We start from the raw sequence: 18,158 nt of genomic DNA, 5'->3' as shown, positions 1-18,158 counted from the left end.
GTGCTGTCGCCATGTCGGCTGTGTGGTCGCTGGGAGCGGGGCTGCTCCTGCTGTTGTTGTGGGTGCGGCACCGGGGGCTGGAGGCCGTGCTGGTGCATCACCGTTGGATCTTCGTCTGCTTCTTCCTGATGCCTCTCTCCATCCTTTTCGACGTGTACTACCAGCTCCGCGCCTGGGCCGTGCGGCGGATGCACAGCGCTCCGCGGCTGCACGGACAGCGCGTCCGGCACATCCAGGAGCAGGTGAGACCGGGGGGGGCTGAGGGACGGGCCGGGGGCCGGCACTGACTGCTGGGCTTCCGCTCGTGGCTCTCCCGTCCGGGAAGGGGAGGCTGTGGGAGACCCTCGGCAGAGGCTGGGGCTGCTGGGCTGCGCGGTCACCTCCAACACGGGGCAACCCGCGGTTGTGCGCTAACGCGGCCCCTCCGGTGGTGTTTCTGAGGTGTAGTTTCGGTTGTCTCCTCTTGCAGGTGCGGCAGTGGAAGGATGAAGGTGGTAGGAGATACATGTGCACCGGTCGGCCCGGCTGGCTGACGGTGTCACTGCGCGTTGGGAAGTATAAGAAGACCCATAAGAACATCATGATCAACCTGATGGATGTTCTGGAAGTAGACAGTGAGAGACAGGTAGCACAGCCTCTCATAATACTGAAATATACAGCTTTTGTTTTATATATTTATAGCTGAAGTGGAGCTAGGCTCCATCAAGAACAAAGGATTTTTGTAGCAGTAAACCCACCAAATTTTAGTTTTTACAGTGTGGGCTTGGATCGTTCTATCCAAAAAACCAGCATATGGAATCACTTAGCTCTGTGTGCCAAAGCCTAAAAGACCAGAAGGATTGATGGCTCTGGGCACTGAGCAACAAGACGTTGAGGCAGAGGAGGAATCACTTAGCAGTTACAACTATTTTTAGTACTGCTTTTGGAAAAGCAGGGCTCTGAATTCTGATAACAGATGGAAGTACGATCCAGTTAGCCGCGTTTTGTCATCACTCATTCCAAACACTTAATTTGTGACTGAGTTTTCTCTCTTTGTAGGTTGTTCGCGTGGAACCTTTGGTCACCATGGGCCAGCTGACTGCATATCTGAATCCTATGGGATGGACTATTCCTGTGGTGCCAGAGCTTGATGACCTTACTGTAGGTAAGGGTTGCTGTGATGAGAAGAAATGGACTCGTTTCCTGCATTTCACTTACTTTTGTGCAGTGACACATGGCTCTGTGTGAACCTTTCCTAAAATTCTCTGTTGAACTTTGTTCTAGCAAATCACCTCTGTTCAGAAGTATGTTTCATTGGAACTTCTATGTGCTCTCTCAATAAGGTGGTCTGATCATGGGAACGGGCATTGAGTCTTCATCCCATATCTATGGGCTTTTCCAACATACCTGCGTGGCCTACGAACTGGTCCTTGCTGATGGAAGCCTTGTGAGATGTTCACCAGTAAGACAAAATGTTATTTTGCTATCATTTGTTGTGTCATTGACAGTTATCAGTGTGGATAGATGATTTCGTGTGACGTGCTTTTTGCAGATTGAAAACTCAGACCTGTTTTACGCAGTGCCTTGGTCTTGTGGTACTCTGGGTTTCCTGGTTGCAGCAGAAATAAAAATGATTCCTGCCAAGAAATACATCAAATTATTCTATGAGCCTGTACGAGGACTGAGGAATATTTGTGAGAAGTTTACTGAGGAATCTAAGAAAAAGGAGAACAGTTTTGTGGAAGGACTTGTGTATTCTTTGGAGGAAGCTGTCATCATGACAGGAGTCTTGACTGATGAAGCTGAGCCAAGCAAGGTAACTGAAGTTATTCCCAGTGAAAACAATGCCCCAAAGTTTAAGTGACGCTTTACTGCCATATGACGATATAGAACTAGGACCGTAAGAATAGAAAACACTCTCAGTGTGGGATGAAAAGTTAGATCTGTCTGTCAGAATGCTTTAACTCACAGCTCTTTGTAATGACAACAAAGCCTGTACTCTTCAATTAGGGAGAAGTGACCTATTAATTTCCATTAGTATAGCAAATAATTTAATCTACTGTGTTTGCATTTCAGTACTTAAGGAGGAAGTATCCTTTTTCGTATACAGAACAATGCTGTTTCAAATTGCAGTTGTTCAGAGTAACTCCTTCTCCAGCATGCTCTTAAAGACAGCCAGTATTGGTGAGACAAATCAGAGATGTGCACAGGAGGGATATGCTGTTTGTTCACCACACTGCTCAACGTGGATATTTCTCCTCTGCCTTTATGAAGCTTTGGATTAATGAGGGGTTGAGAGGAACTTAAGGAATCCAGTTCTGCCACGTTCATGGCTTTTTAAGCTGCCCATAACAGGAAAGCCTTATGTAGACAAAATCTTAATGAGAGGAAAGATGAGTGGAAGCCATGCATGTGGCAGGAAGGAGAAATGAAGGCTCTCTAGGTTTCTTGAGACATTGGAACTGTCACAGAGGGTATAACATCGCTTCTCCATTGTAAAGGGACTTCAGGGATGTACTTAGTGTTGTCTAGTAGTTATTGTTACCTATGTTGGGATGTGCTAATGAATCTCTGTCTTATAGATAAACAGAATTGGCAACTACTACAAGCCGTGGTTCTTCAAGCACGTGGAGAAGTATTTGAAAGCCAATAAGACTGGAATTGAGTACATCCCCTCGAGACATTATTACCACAGACATACACGTAGTATTTTCTGGGAACTCCAGGTAAGAGCAGTTTAAAACTTGAAATAACATTTATGGGAAGGTATTCTGCTCTTTCCCAGTGTATGTACATTGTAGCTTCTTTCCCTTGGCTACACTTAAGGCATTGTATCATAACTTCCTAATTTATGGCTGAATGTTTTTCTGAGTGTAAAACTTAAGCACGTATTTAAGCATTAAGCCTTTATGCCTACTGAGTGATTTCTAAAGACAGTGATAAAAACACGAAGGTGGAATTGTAGCTGAGGATGTGCCCTTCCTAAACTTGCCTAAGCTCATAACACTCATTGTAAGGTAATGGCATTAATTTGAATTATATAAACATACATCTTCTGATGAGCAATTATGCAAAAGTTTTATTTGACATTATGAAAGCAATTCCTATTGCTACATTTTGAATTTCTTACTGTTGCATTCTGAATTTCAGCTGCTGGAGAAGGTAAACAAATGGGAGTTTGCTGTGTAACAAGTACTTCAAATTTTACAGCTTTAAAATTCATTTAAGACCCGATCTTGTGCGTGTCAGTTCTTGCAAGAGTTTTGCAAGTTTCTCTTCTTAGGAGCTCCTCACAGCTGTTTTAAGATAACAGCCTGCTGTTCCCTGAACTTCATTTTTCTGCAGGTATTTAGGGCTGATGAAATACTGTGTTACATGGGTCTGAAAATCCTCTGTGGTAACAAGGAGATGCTTAGGGAAGGGCTCAGTAGCAAAATTCAGTTCAGACTTCTCTCAGTTCATATGTGCATTGTAAGAGCTTAGCAAAGTATCAGCAGTTACATTTATTGAAAATCTCGTTTCATATTTCTCTGAGGATTCTCAAGTATTGTCTTCTGGTTCAATTACACACTCTTAAGTCAAATTTTTCTCGTCTTTCCTCTTTAAAGGATATCATTCCTTTTGGCAATAACCCTGTTTTCCGCTACCTCTTTGGCTGGATGGTTCCACCCAAAATCTCTCTGTTAAAACTCACCCAAGGAGAAGCTATTCGAAAGCTGTATGAGCAACATCATGTTGTGCAAGACATGCTGGTCCCAATGAAAAGCCTTGAAAAATCCATCCAAACCTTCCACGTTGACCTTAATGTAAGAACATATGCAGTGAATCATGGAGTGTTTGTTGCAATAATTGTGGCCGTTTGCTTTGAGACATAATATTCAGCTTGTGTAAAAGGTCATTAAACATACATTTGGGTGTTGAGGTAGTTAATGGGGAGATGTTGTTCTTGGAGCATACTGCAACTGTTCTGACTGAGCATCCCTATCTTTTTGTTATGGTGATTAGAAAGAGGCTCTAAGAATTGCAGCAAGAGAATTGGAAAGGGAAAGCTGTGTAAGACTGAATCCCTCCTTGGGAAGAAGTCCTCTTAACTCTTTGTCACCTTTATTAAGAGATTGCTTAAATGATTGCTCTGTTAAAAATCACCGACCAAGTGTTTTCTTGTCTCTGCAGGTATACCCTCTTTGGTTATGTCCTTTCATACTGCCCAATAATCCTGGTATGGTCCATCCCAAAGGGGATGAAACAGAACTCTACGTGGATATTGGAGCTTATGGAGAGCCCAAAACAAAACAATTTGAAGCCAGGGCTTCCATGAGGCAAATGGAAAAGTTTGTGAGAAGCGTGCATGGGTAAGGTTCCCACTCCTTGGGTTGATGGCAGTACCATATAACTCACATCTGAGTAGTTTCATCATTCTTACGTTGCACTGCAGCAATTTAATACTCAACAACTTAAAAACCAAAATTGTACGTTAGTTTGATTATTAATTTTGCTGTTGCAGTTTTACAATATGATTGCACTATTATGATTTGATTGCAAAACCATCCAAATACGAGGGCTCACCGATGGAAGTTTGTGCGATGCGTCTGGGAGCTGGGTAGTGTCCAAACAAGTTGCTTCGCATCCTTTCAGCTCCGTGCTGCTCTGGGAGTACAATCTGCTGCAACAGACCTGGTCCATGCAGTCAGAAGGACCTCAGCAGGTCCGTGCTGGCGGGATGTAAACCAGCTGCTGTCCCAAGGCAGCGTTAGTATAGTGCAGTGACCGCCCTCAACAAGGCTGGTAGCTCAGTCCTTCCAGAGGTAACCACTGACCTTGCATATTGAGGCTGGCTTGTTTGAAGGCTGATCCAGAGCAGGGGCAGAGCAAGTGCTGTTTGGCTGCAGCAGGCCACAGGTCCTTCAGGAATCCCACAGGCTGTTAAAGTTTGGACAGCTTCCCTGCCTGCCCTTGGGGCTGCTGGGCTCTCTGCCATTGCAGCGGCACAGACTCTGCCCTGTCCTTGGGCTTCTGCGTCCTCCCAGCAGGAGGCCAGTCCTGACTGCTCCCTGCGTGGCACTGGGAGCCTTTCCTACAGCTGGAGCTTTTGCAGTCTCCTTTTTGCTGCTCTGATTCTGGTTACACAAGACCACAGTGGGTGTGAGATACATCCCCACCATCTGTCACTGACTCCTGACAGCCTAATTTGTCGTAGTAGCATCAATAGGCAGGCAGTTACAGACCTGTTTCTCCCCAACGAAAACCAGCTATGCAGTGTTTTTATGCCATCAGTATAATTTAGCTGCATTTCTATTTTGACTCATTTCCCAGTCTAACAGTGATTACATCCCATGTGTCTGAGTAACAGTGGTGAGTGTGCTTCGAGGTATTATGGAGATTATAAAAGTCTTTTAGTTATGATGTGATCTGCCAGAGAACAAAGCAACCAAAAGTTAATGCTAAGCTTTTAAAATTAATTTGAAACTAAGCTTTTAATTTTAATCTTTTTGCCAGCAAAGTTCTGTCTCTTCTGTACCCATCACTGGAAAAAAATGAAGACACTATAAATGCTTTATCTCAGAGTTTCATAATCACAACGGGGCTTTTTGTAACTGTATTTTACTGCTCTTTTCTAATGCTGCGTTTTAGGGAGAACAGAGAGGAAGTAAGGAAGAGTACACAACGATTTAGAACCTGTTCATTGCAGGGGAGTTGGATTAGATGGCCCTCAGAGGTCCCTCCCAGCTCTAAGGATTCTGTGATTCTGTGAAATAACGATTCCATTTATTTTTGTGAATGGAATTCAGTTACACTGTGCTTCACTTACACCATACGTTTATATTCTTGACCTGATCTGATTGTGTTGGCTCACACCTTCCCAGTTTTATTCTCAATGTGGAATCCAAAGAAAACTTAAAAAGTAGAAGAAGACGTTGCTCCATCTGTCTATTGGCTGAGTGTCCCAGCATCATCCATGTGAGCGTTTTGATGGTTTTCTTTCTGTTGAATATTTGCTCTCCAGGACTTGCCCTGTCCATTTTCCTCTTAATTCTTCTTCATACCCTGCGGGACAATTAATACTGCATCTCTCACTTCCTTTTATTTTTAATTTCAGTTTCCAGATGCTGTATGCAGATTGCTACATGACCCGTGAGGAGTTCTGGGATATGTTTGATGGTTCGTTATACCACAGTCTGAGGGAGCAAATGAATTGCAAGGATGCCTTTCCAGAAGTGTACGACAAAATCTGCAAGGCTGCCAGGCACTGAGCTCGAATGGCCTAATTAAGCAATCAGGGAAAGATGAATTTACTATAGCTAGTCAGTATATCCTTTTTAAAGAAAAGCTTTATTGCTCTCCAAATAAGCTCATTCTTGTTGATATTTAAATGATATGAATTCATGCTTTATAAACTTACGTTTAGTATTTCCTAGTATGCTTTAAGAACAGTTTTCCAAAACTCAAAGTGATTGTTTTTAAGAAATCTGAAGTGCTGATTACCTTGTATATCTTGGACCTGTCTTGGGCACAGGTGAACCCACCTAGCTCCGATCATAAGAAAAGTAACTGGAAAAGAGGACGCTGAAGTGATGCCAGCTAGAAACTAGAGCTATATTTAAAATTACTTCTGAAAATGGTAAGGAGGTGACAGAAAGAGGTGCCAAAGCTGACTGAATTGTCGCATTAATTGTTTGCCTCCAGTCAGTAAAGCTGTAGGACAGCTTAGCAACGGTACCACGTCCTTCTGGCCGTGCAGAGCTGCGTGGTACATCGACACACAACCACACTCCCCAGCAGCTGGTCCCATTTCAAAACTGAGCACTGAGGTGTGAAGCAAATGCTTTTTACTTGTGCCTATCAGATTTGTATTGGCTTTGATTATAAAATGTTACGTGGGTATAGATTTTAGTTACTTTATTGGTTAACAGTATTCTGTTTGGTTGTGCCCCCCGATAGCAACCGATAGCTCTGGCTTTGTACAACTACTGGAAAAATTGCTGCTATTTCATATAGGCAATTATTAATTTGGGGCTTTGCTTGTTGTGAGTCTGTTTATTTGGACTTTTGGGGTTTTGCCTTTTGTTTTTGATTTTTTTGCTTCATTTTAGTGCCTTATAAACACTCAGTTGGAAGAGAACATGAGTCAGTGAATCCCTTCTGTCCTGGCCAGCAGGAAAAGGAAGCGTGCCCTCACAAGTTAAGGCTTTATTTTCACAAGGTTTGCCAGAGCAAGTGGCTATGGATAAGAAGAGCTCTTGTTTTGGGTCTTGGTATGCTCAGGCTTCAGTTCTCCCTCGAGAGGCATTTTTGCTTTTCAGTTTACCTGGATTAGATTGATAGGCTTTGTAAAAAGGACTGTTTCAGTCACCTGCAGAGGAGATCAGTAGTAAATACTGTTCAGTTCCCCCTTCTGATGCACAGCACAGTCACACGCTTCATGCAGTCAAGTGTAGAAGTGTGGGAATGTTTTGACTCTGTAGCCAGAGACGTGATTCCAAACCAAGCCCATGTCTCATCCAAGCAGTGTGGCAGATTGTTACTCTGAACATTACTGAGCTTGAGGGGAAAGAGTCATTTCTTGAGGGCTGCTTATGGGGTAACACAGAAAACACTTTAAATGGTTTGCAGTGAGAAGCTTTGTGATTTTTTTTATGAGTGCTAAACCAATGATGTTATTTATTGATAGATGGATGCTTACGGTCCAGATGAAACCAATGATAAAACAGTGACAAGAATAAGCTTGGCCTGTTCCTCAGTGATGCATGCTGGGCAAATGGTGTGCAAGTAGGTACCCTTACGGTCCTGCGCAGGGAATTGGTGGCAGGAGCAGCCTGCCAAGGGGAGACACAGCCACTGCAGGGTGCATGCAGTGCTGCCCAGCCCACGGGCTGCCCACACTGATACAAGAGCAGGGTGAGAGGTAGGGCTGTGTCGGTGATCCATTCCAGGCCTCGTGGCACACAGGAAAGCAAGCACTGATTCTCAGAGTGGGAATCTGTCTTCCCACCCCTGCGAGGGAAGCAGCACATGAGCAGTTTCCTTGTTCCTGTGGCAAAGGTATGATTTAGCCCGGTGCTTGCAAGATGATCTGCGCAGAGCAAGGATTGGTTTAGTCCATTTTTGAGGGGCAGTGCTAAAAACGCTAGAGGAATATGCAAATACTTTTACTCAAGCTGTGTTTCTCTCACATATTGATGATGTTTAGGTATGCACTGAATTTGATTTTTCACTCGTTAATTTATGAGCAAACTTGGTATGATGTGGTCTGGTACTGTCACTGTACACCGGTCACACACATGCACAAGCAGAGTTGCTGTTGGTCTTATTTTTTGGCTGTATGGGCTGTTTAAAATAAAAATATAGCCGGCGTACTGCTCAAAGTGGCATCTTTTAACAAATGATACCTTATTTTTAATGGTGTTGTTTAGCCTTTCTCACGTTTGTTGTACTGTTACAAGTGGTCAGCAGTTAGCGAGGAAAGCTGCTGCCTTGATCAAAGGCCAGAGGCATTGCAGTGCTGTTAAATGAGGTGTCCACCTCTGCAAACAGCTTTGAAGGAATGCCATGGAAGGCCATGAGTCTACTCTTATCTCTGCCCCATGATATGCCTTATAGCTGAGCCTTAACCCTTCCATTATGCCTCATTAAGAACCACACAATGCCAGTTATTCTGATTTTTCCCTTCACTTCACTGTTTCCCTGTGACTTTCTGGCCCATGAGAGCAAAACTCATTTTGGATTTACCTATCCACGTCAACTGCTGTAGCTCCTATCTCAGTTTTCCTGGCTGTTAAAACTATTCCCTGCTTCGAATGACCAACCACAGAAGAGAGGATGAAGATGCAGCGCCCTCTTGTGGGGAGGGAAGTTTCACATCCCCGTCTTCAGTTTCTTTGAGAAGTGCCCTTACAGGAACTCTGTAGGCTTGGAGGGAGGTATTCCAGCCCTCCTGCAACTTGGTCACAGCTTTTACATATTCTTCCAATGCTCCCTTCAGAGACCTTCTTTTCCTTTGCTTGCCTTTCCATTACAACAATCACTATTTCTTTAAATTACCACAGTTTTACCTGTGTTCAATTATCTCTCCCACCAAAGGGTAATTGCAGATTAATTAGCATACCTAATCAGCCACAACTAACATGTAATTATAGCTAAATTTAATTATTCCAGTCTGTCTAAACACTGGTGTGAGCCTTTGTAAAGGTTAAGGTGAAGTGAACCAGCATACTCGTGGTATGGTTTTATGGCCATCCTCTGTTACAGCTGATAGAGCTTTCTGCTCATTTCACTTTCTTCATTGCCTCTAGGCCTTAATATGCTACAAAATTTGGAATGATGACACTAAATTCCCCTTAATGCCCTCCAGCTGCTTGTAAGTATTTGAATTGTTAATTCAAGTGAAGCTGTGTGTTATAGATTGTAATGAAGATCCTCACACGTAACTGCTCCAGGATGGCAGGACAGGTACACAGACAGTCCCCAAACCTCTCCCAGCTGCCATGGTGCTGCTTTCTGAGAACCAGCTCTCCTTTCAAGTTGCTGCAGTGGACCTTGGGGCATTCACTACTTGTCATGATAACTGCCACCAACCACAGAACAGACAGAGAGCTGCACGTTCTTTAAGTAGTGCAAGCTGATGGGGAAGGAAATGCTTAATATTGAATGAGTGCTGAGTGCCAGCAAACCTTCCTGTGGTCAGTGTATCTGTATCTGACATCCTCTTCTCCACTGTGTCATTTTCATAAAAGCCAAGGTGAAAATAATGAATTAGTCAACAGACAGGTTAGACTGATGAATGTCTGAAGGGTGTTTTATTACCACAGAACACGACTTGTTTCCTATCTCTTGCATGTCAGCACACTGCAAGTATTCACATTACACCGTCTCGTCAACCGTCTGTGGTTTATTCGCCAATTCAGGCTTTCCAGCACCATCTTACATTTGGAAAACAGCAGTGCTTTCTTCACAGGTATCTGGACAACGTGGAGCAGAAATCAAATGGCTCCATTTGTTTTTCGCAGCAGGCTTTAGTCGCTCGCTGTGAAAAGAGGATGTGATTCAGTGAGCTCTAATTATTGGCTGGATTAATCTCATTAGTCTTAACGAGCATGGAGGTGAACAGAGCTCTTAAAAGCCTGGCTATTCCCTTGAAAGTAAAGCTGTGGCTTGAAAAGTGATTCTGGAGCTAGTGCTATTTGATCATAGAGCAATTCGGTGCATTTGAACATCCTGCTCACTGTTCGGGTTTTTTTCTATTCCTAGTGGAACTACAAAATTAACAAAGCCAGCGATATTGAAAGCTAGATTTCATTATGCCTTCTCCTTCATCATAGGATAGCTAACTCGTAGCTGCCCCACTGAAAGCTGCCACGTATTCAGCTGAAATGGATTTCTAACAACTCTCTGGAGATCAAGACAGCTTTTGCAGAGCTGTCAGCCCATAGTACCACCACAGCAGTTTGCTAATCTTGGCCACGAGCAAAGGTGAAAGCGGAGGACTGCCCTGAGGTCTCTCATTAGTACAGTTCCCAACTACTTCACAGGGCTTTCCCCCTAGCGATTTCAAAGCCCTTTGCAATGGAACTGAGCCTTGTTATCTTCCTTCTCCAAACGGGTAAACCAAGGCACGGTCTGAGAACGCAATTTTTGTTTGGGGCCATTGATCAAATCAGTGCCAGCACAGGGAATGAGCTGAGAGAGCCCCATCCACCATCAGGTTCTTCCCCAGGCTGCCTCCTCTAACTCAGACAGACGCTGTTTGTCTGCACCTCCTCTTCATACAGACTGCATTTCACAAGGAAGAAGAACAACCACCTTAATACCTTTAAAGTGCCTGGGCAGCCAGCAGCATTTTAACCCTCCTGCTGCCCTTACACAGAGGGAAGCATTAAGGGCTGCTCGCTTCTTCACAGTCTGTTAACTTACCATTTGTGGAGGAACCCTGCTCAGGGGCCAGCAAGTGTTGCTCAGTCCCATTCCAGCACTTGCAACTCCGCAGTCATCCCTTCTGCTATTTAGCCTCTCACGTCAGTTGTAAACTATCAGTAACATACTCAGCCTCACCAGAGTTGCTCAAGATAAAGGGTTTTCCTGCAAGCTGGTGTGAAAGTGCTTTTAGCCCCTGTTATATGCCACTTACAGCAGGTAGGCATACTGCTTCAAGCTGCTCAGGTACCGCTGCGTGTCACTCCGGTACAGGGACTGGTATCTGATCTTCCGAGGGTATTTTTCACACCTGGTGACATTATAGCGGCCCACACCCACAGGATTCTGGAAAGAGAAGATCTCATGTTGTTTCCCATCACTGCAGAGGCAGCGTGCCTGATGACAGTGGGGCAAAATTGGGTTGTAGCTTTATGTTTCCAATTGCAAAAAACAACAATATGTGGAATATCTTAACCAAAGAAGGTCTGCATTGCAGGGGAGGAGAGGAGGAAACATGCTATGTGGTATTAGCCCAGTCAGTCCTCTCCACAAGCAGCTCCTCTCATCTCACAGCACTGAGAAGAGGGGTCTGATTAGCTCTGCTGGCTCGAACGCACTCCCTAGTTGCCCACTGCCAGTTCAAGGGCTGCTTTATTGCAACCTTGCCACTGGGATGTAATCTGCTGCTCATTCCTAGCCAAGATGGACTATTTGAGACTACAGCTTTCTCCACCTGCTTTGAGCCCTTCAGCCTTTGTTCTGGTTCTCTGTGGGGAAGCTGAAAAGCTGAATACAATTCTAGGAAGGGGTACTAAGGGAAGGGCTCGTATCTGCACTTGCTCTTCAGTGTGCTGCTGATGCTAGGGAAAAAAAAAATTGGCTTTTAAGTAGCAGAATATGACTTTGTGGGAGGATACAAGGTGCTCCTAGCACCAGCAGGTAATCTAGCTGCCCTCATCCATGAAATGCATCCCCTTGCCTACAGTTGATGCAGAGCAAAACTTCTGGGAAGCATTATCTGAGCATGCAGAGAAGGGCAGAGGTGATGTGGCTGCTGCTGAGCTCCTGTCCCTCTGCTCAGCATCAGCCCAGCTCACACTGCCCATCACAGGGCCTGCTCTGCACTGGGTGTCCACAGCTGCAGGAAGGGGTTTGTCCTCCTTCTAGGTGCCAGCAACTGATCAGAGACAGTGACAGGGCAACCTTAGAGTCTGACAGCTCCTGCGCCTCTCTCTGGCTGCCCTGTGCTCACTCACCTCATTCCCCATGAAGAGGCGTTCAGCCTTTCTGTCAAACCTCTTGGCAGATGACCAGAACGGGGGCTGGTTGAAGACTGCTGATCTCTCAACGGGCTTTGGATCGTACGAGCCTGGCCCCACCGCATACTGTACAGAAGGAAATTTCTTCCCTTTCCATCTGCTCTCAGGAAGAGCAGCCCCCACAGCACTGCCTGGCACCCAACCAGGTGCCACCACGTGAGCCCAGCAGCTTTGGCAGGATGGAAATGGAACACCCCACTGCCACTGACCGCGTCCCTCGGGCACTGGCTGAGTGTGGCCCAGAAGATCCTCTCTGTGGGGCAGCCCGGGTTCCGTGGCAGTGTGCTGAAGCAGCCTTTCTTCTTGTTCTCCTTTGACATCAGCTCATCCAGGAACCCCTTGGCAGTGCCAGCGTACAGCTCGGTGCCTTCTCCCTGCTGGGCCACAGGAGCAGCGTGAGGCTCAGCTCACTCCAGCCACCCAACACCCCTCGCTGTGAGAGCTGAGCCTTTCACTGTTCACAGGCATGCTTTCCTGCTGCAAGGATTTGCCTTACCAGGCTGCTCAGATCCAAGAAAGCCAGAAAGCAAAACTCAAGCTGAGGTGCGACATAAAGCAGCTGTCCATCTTACACATTTGTGGTGGTGATGCCACAGCTTGCTGAGAGCCCCACATCCAGGTTACACACCTCCCCATTGCGCCGCCGGCCACCTGCAGGCTTCAGCTTGTCCCTGGAGAAGACCTGGCAGGGGATGCGCCTGCCTGCCTGTCGCAGCTGCTCCTCAGTGCTGCTCCATGGGGAGTAGGTGCCAGGTCCCAAACCACTGCCCTACAGGCACGGAGGGAAAGTGGCAGGGAAACCTCCAGCAGAGAAACAGAGCCACCCCAAAACCACAATCCCAAGGCAAAGAGCAGGACGTGCCATGGCTGTCTGGAAGACGCATTTCTCTGTCCTGCTGTCCATCAGCCCTCGTGTGCTGGCAGAGCGCTTGTCCCTCTCCTCCAGGAGAGCGTAGGGGTTCCCCTGGGGGCCGTAGGTGCCAGGCCCAGGGAAGCAGTCCTGCAGGAGAGATGGGACAGCATGGGCAGCCCCCAGTCAGCTCTGCTGACAGGGGAAATGCTCACAGGGATGCCAGCAGCTCCCAAGTCAGGCTGCAATGTACCCGCTGGCTTTCCCTGAACCTCTGCTCCCTTGTGTCACAGATGCCCCTCAGGCTCGAGGGCTGTGTCTCCTGCAGAAAATCCCTGATGTTGTACGTTCCTGGGCCCAGCCTCTCTTGCTGCAGAAGGAAAAAGATGGTAAGGATAGGCTGGGCGTCAAAGGCAACACTCCCAATGCTTGTTGGACACCAGGACAAGGAGAGTGGATCAAATCTGTCTCTTACCTGCTGTTTGCGTTTCTTCAGCATCACCTTGAACTGGAAATGGGGCAGTTGAATTGCCCGGGATCCTGCCTCTGCTCTGGCCCAGCCAGAGGCCAGTGCTGTCCCCTGCAAGACAGAGCCAGAGCACAACTGTACGTATGCCGCTGCTTCGCATGCTGGCTCTGTCATTCATCCCAAATTAAGGCACTAATAAAGGGTTTTGCTGATGGGTGGGAAGTGTCTCCCCAGAGCACGAGCCCACATCCCACATAGGCACTCTAGGGTGCTCCCCAGTGGGTGCCTCTGACTGCTGTGCAAAGTAGGCACGATAATTCAGGTGCTACATCAGGAATTCCTGCTCTCCCTTCTGTGAGCCCAGTTGGTGGCCTCACCTGGCTGCCCATGTTCCACACTGGTGGCTCTGGTCACCAGGGCTGCTGTGACATCTTTCACCATGGCAGCCTTCACCATGGCAGCCCTCACCATTGTCACTTGCCACTCATTCTGAGGTGCTGTAGCTATACTGGGGGCTCCAGCCTGGCTGCCCCAAGCCCTGCAGTCCTCACTGCAGGATTCCTCGATCCCTCTGGGCCATGCATGCTGGCAAAGCCAAGCAAGTGCAGTTTCACTGAGCACAGCCCACGCTTGGCTCCCATCAGCGACGCAATGTCCCCATCCTGGCACTCACATTCCCATGTGAAGCATGACCCAGTTCTGCCCCAGCACTGCAAGGGTGCAAGGGATGGTGTCCCCACACGGCACCTCCAAAGGGTTGTATTGAACATATAGAGATTTGTTAGATACTAAAGTTTATCTCACAAGCCAGGGATGTGGCCAAAATCAGTGCCTGACCAGCCCCAGCATCATGAGCTGTGACCCAAAAAGCAGTTGAAACAGCTTAAAAGAAGCAGCAGTTTTTAAAGCTTCACCTCGGGGCTGTTCTGCTGTCTGACACACATTCAGATCTGCAGACACGCAGAGCTGGAGGCTGTTTCCCAGCTGCTCTGTGATGGTGGCAGCCTGTGCCACCTCTTCCCCCTGGAGGAGCAATCCCAAGGAGCACAGGAAGTTCTAGGACGAGCCCTGCAATTACCATTTTATTGGACATAAAAACATCACCCAGCAATTGGAAATGACAGAAGCATCACAGGAAGGAATGGAAGCACTCAGGAAGTTTAGCCAGACAGATGAGCAAGGCAGCACTACAGGCTCGTGGACCCTCCCAGCTGTGTAAGATCATGGCCAGGGTCAGCCAGGATGTAGCCAGTGTGACTGGGCAAGGGCTGAAACCTCATTTTGATCCCCCTCAGCACAGCTGGAAAAGATAAAAGAGTGCAGACAGGCTCCCAGGCACCGAGCCTCCAAGCTTAGCTCCTCATCCAGCACTGTCTGTTGGTTTAATGAGAGATATCAGCTTTCCCCGCAGATCTTGTCTCCCATATAGCCTCAAACCCTCCCACTTAAAACACTGCCCCGCAAATCAATTCAAGATGTTTTGTCTCTTTGATCCGCTCAGCAGGCAGTAAGTCATTGACAGAAACACATTTTGTTTCAGCAGCTCCAGCAGGCGATGGAAACAGCACAGGACCATTTTCCTGCCCTGCAGCAGAACCTGCACACCACGGCACGGCGCGTCCTGCAGGACTTGCAGCTCAACCGCTGTGTATCCCAGACCGTGTGCGCACTGCTACCTGACTGCAGTGGGGAGCACACCGAGGGAAACCATCACCGAGAGAACAGTGCAGGTGCTCTGGGAGGGAAGCACCATCCTGGAGCCAGAAACCTGCAGCCAGATCCTGGCTCAGAGCTGCGGAGCGGCTTCCCTGGGTCCCTCTGGGCAGTGCCTGCAGTTCATGCTTTTAGCGGCTTCAGTGCTCCTGTATCAGAGGCATCAACAGTGAGCCCTTTAATCCGTTTATCTTTCCCATTTCCTCATATAAATTGCAGCGCACATTAGTGCATGTTCCTCATCACAGAAGAATTATGAAGATTTCCCCAAATCTCGTTTTTAAATAAAAAGAAAAGCTTATTCTTACTTCTTTATATTTAAAAAGGGATAACTTAAGCCCCCATAAATCCAGGCTCAGCAAAGTGACATCTCCCCTGGCAGAGTGCTCTTTGGAGATGGATGCATCGCCCAGCTCCAGCTCTGGCCTCCAGCTCCCGTGGTCTTGCACAGCGTGAGCTGAGGTCGGACAGAGACCAGATCCTGACAGAAGAGGCCCACAGCAGCCTGAAAGGGCTCCTCCGTGCCCGAGTACAAACGCAGGCACAGTGCAGGCGGGCTTCTCGTTTGACGGCGACTGCCCACAGACCGCCATCGGCCCCCTGCCCTGCGGCAGGACCCCAACGGCACGGTCTGCGGCGCGGCCTCCGCACAGCAGGCGGCGCTGATGAGCAGCCATAGAGCCAGCTGCACGTTCTGCTTCCGGGAAGGAAGACGGTGCGGTATCACGTGACTTGGGTGGTGCGGGCGGTGCGGACGCTGTCGGCGCGCGCGGCTAAGCCGCGGAGTGCGCGCGTGCACGTGCAGAGCGCGTGTCCGTGCGCGCTCACGCGGTGCCTGTGTTCACTTGGGTGTGCAGTACAGGCGCTGCCCAGCCTGGGGCCTGGTAGGAATCGGTGCTGGGGCTGCAGAGCCACCCAGCACGAAGCAGCACGTGGCAGCGGTGCACCCTTTCTGTAGCCGCCAGCACTCTGAGCTGCAGCACCTTGCGTGTAACTCCTTGTTTTGCTGCTTCTTCCTTACAGGTGTGATGCTGGGCTTGCTGCGGATGGGGCTCCCTGTGCTCAGAGCAGCTGCAGGCCCACAGCTGCAGGCCCGCAGCTCCCAGCACGATGCTTCAGCTCACGCCCGCCTGTTGCTCTCGCAGCTCTTCCAGCCTCTGAACCTGCAGGTGGGTGGTGTGGCAGGATGCGAGAGCCAGGCAGCAGAGCTGAGCTGCCGCAGCCACCGGCTGATGCTGCAGGGTGGCCTCATCCATCCCGCCAGCCCCGGCTGCTACCACCTCCTGCCACCTGCCGTGCGCTCCATGGAGAAGCTGATCCGCCTGATCGACGGCGCCATGCGGAACATCGGCGGGCAGAAGGTGAACATGCCCAGCCTGAGCTCTGCTGAGCTGTGGCGGGCCAGTGGGCGCTGGGAGCAGATGGGGCCGGAGCTGTTCCGCTTGGCTGACCGGCACAGCAAGGAGTACTGCCTGGGCCCCACGCATGAGGAGGCTGTCACCGAACTGGTGGCTGCACACAGCAACCTGTCCTACAGGCACCTCCCACTGCGCCTCTATCAGGTGACCAGAAAGTTCCGGGATGAGCCCAAGCCCCGCTTTGGCTTGCTGCGTAGCAGGGAGTTCTACATGAAGGACATGTACACCTTTGACACCTCTGAGGAGGCAGCACGTCACACCTATGAGCTGGTGTGCAGAGCCTACCGAAGCCTCTTCAAGCACCTGGGCCTGCGCTGTGTCCAAGTGCGGGCAGCCACTGGCACCATTGGTGGCACTGCATCCCATGAGTTCCAGCTGCCGGCTGACATCGGCGAGGACAGGTTGGTGCTGTGCCCTGCTGGGCATTTCGCAGCTAATGTGGAGATGGTAGATGAAGAGCAAACAGCGTGCCCTACCTGCGGAGAAAAACTCACCCAGAGCAGAGGGATCGAAGTGGGGCACACATTTTATCTGGGTACCAAGTATTCCTCTGTCCACAATGCTGTCTTCTACACGCCCGAGAACAAGCTCCAGCTAGCAGAAATGGGCTGCTATGGGCTGGGTGTCACTCGCATCCTGGCAGCATCCATTGAGGTGCTGTCTACAGAGGACAGCATCCGCTGGCCAAGCCTCATTGCTCCCTTCCAGGCGTGCTTCATCCCCCCCAAGAAAGGCAGCAAGGAGGAGGAGGGAGCCGTGCTGCTGGAGCAGCTCTATGATGATGTGGCTGAAGCCCTGCCTTGCCTGGTGGGCGATGTGGTGCTGGATGACAGGACGCAGATGACAATTGGCAAAAGGCTGAAAGATGCCAACAAGCTGGGGTACCCCTACGTGGTGATAGCCGGGAGGAGAGCTTGTGAGGACCCCCCGGTCTTTGAGGTTTGGGATCAGAGCACTGGCACGGTTTTGTACCTCACCAAGGAAGGTGTCATTGAGTTACTGAGTAAAGTGCAACTCCCTTGAAATCCCCGCCTCCAAATCTTATCATCTTTGCAGCGCGGAGTGGGTTTGAACAGCCAGGTTCGTTGTTTAGGAGCTGCTTAACAGCTGTGCTGCGGGGCGGGGACGCGCCGGGTCAGCCTACATTCCCTGCGGGGCTGTCCTCGTGGTTCATCATAGAGCAGTTAAGGTTGGAACAGACCGCAGGTCCGCAGCTCACCAACCCCGTCCCTTAGTGCGGCAACCCCACGATTTTGAACACCTGTAGGACGAGGGCAGCCATTTGCAGCCCCATTCCTACCGCCTCACGCAGTGCACGGGAGCCCCGCACCCCACAGCGGGCAAAATGGCGGCGCGGGGCCGGAAGGGGGCGGGGCGTAGACCGGAAGGGGGCGACTCAAAGCCGGAAGTGGCGGGGCGGAGGGGCTGGTAGCAGCATGGCGGACGCCGGGGAGAGCGGCGATGCGGTGCCGCGGTACCGGAACGGCTTCCATCCCGACACG

General features: G+C 49.1%; 3 protein-coding genes across 6 annotated transcripts; 2 read left to right on the top strand and 1 right to left on the bottom strand.

Annotated features, from left to right (window-relative positions):
* The first annotated feature begins 6 nt into the window (after nt 1–6).
* On the top strand, nt 7–8,330 carry DHCR24 (24-dehydrocholesterol reductase). Its single transcript, XM_003208877.4, has 9 exons — nt 7–242; nt 470–625; nt 1,039–1,144; nt 1,323–1,441; nt 1,532–1,795; nt 2,562–2,705; nt 3,588–3,785; nt 4,153–4,331; nt 6,077–8,330. Exons 1-9 carry the CDS (start codon nt 12–14, stop codon nt 6,228–6,230), a joined length of 1,551 nt encoding a protein of 516 aa, XP_003208925.1. The 5' UTR covers nt 7–11; the 3' UTR covers nt 6,231–8,330.
* Nucleotides 8,331–9,754: 1,424 nt separating this feature from the next.
* LEXM (lymphocyte expansion molecule) lies at nt 9,755–13,991 on the bottom strand. Of its 2 annotated transcripts, none has more exons than XM_019618741.1 (9): nt 13,903–13,991; nt 13,532–13,636; nt 13,310–13,426; nt 13,069–13,206; nt 12,835–12,975; nt 12,416–12,583; nt 12,144–12,272; nt 11,102–11,232; nt 9,755–10,000 (listed from the first exon to the last, which is right to left on the bottom strand). In XM_019618741.1, the coding sequence occupies exons 1-9, from the start codon at nt 13,912–13,914 to the stop codon at nt 9,898–9,900; spliced, it is 1,044 nt and encodes a 347-aa protein (XP_019474286.1). In that variant the 5' UTR covers nt 13,915–13,991; the 3' UTR covers nt 9,755–9,897. The 2 variants fall into 2 exon arrangements, with proteins under 2 accessions (XP_019474286.1, XP_019474287.1); XM_019618742.1 differs by having other exon boundaries at nt 12,416–12,580.
* Nucleotides 13,992–15,947: 1,956 nt separating this feature from the next.
* On the top strand, nt 15,948–17,681 carry PARS2 (prolyl-tRNA synthetase 2, mitochondrial). 3 transcript variants are annotated; one of them, XM_003208864.4, is made up of 2 exons: nt 15,948–16,122; nt 16,262–17,681. In XM_003208864.4, the coding sequence occupies exon 2, from the start codon at nt 16,267–16,269 to the stop codon at nt 17,677–17,679; it is 1,413 nt and encodes a 470-aa protein (XP_003208912.1). In that variant the 5' UTR covers nt 15,948–16,122; nt 16,262–16,266; the 3' UTR covers nt 17,680–17,681. The 3 variants fall into 3 exon arrangements, with proteins under 3 accessions (XP_003208912.1, XP_019474284.1, XP_010714390.1); XM_019618739.2 differs by having other exon boundaries at nt 15,948–16,261; nt 16,384–17,681; XM_010716088.2 differs by lacking the exon at nt 15,948–16,122 and having other exon boundaries at nt 16,317–16,407; nt 16,503–17,681.
* Nucleotides 17,682–18,158: the final 477 nt, after the last annotated feature.

Source organism: Meleagris gallopavo, chromosome 10, assembly GCF_000146605.3.
Source record: "Meleagris gallopavo isolate NT-WF06-2002-E0010 breed Aviagen turkey brand Nicholas breeding stock chromosome 10, Turkey_5.1, whole genome shotgun sequence".
NCBI lineage: Eukaryota > Metazoa > Chordata > Aves > Galliformes > Phasianidae > Meleagris > Meleagris gallopavo.
This window is presented reverse-complemented; position numbering and strand designations above follow the sequence as displayed.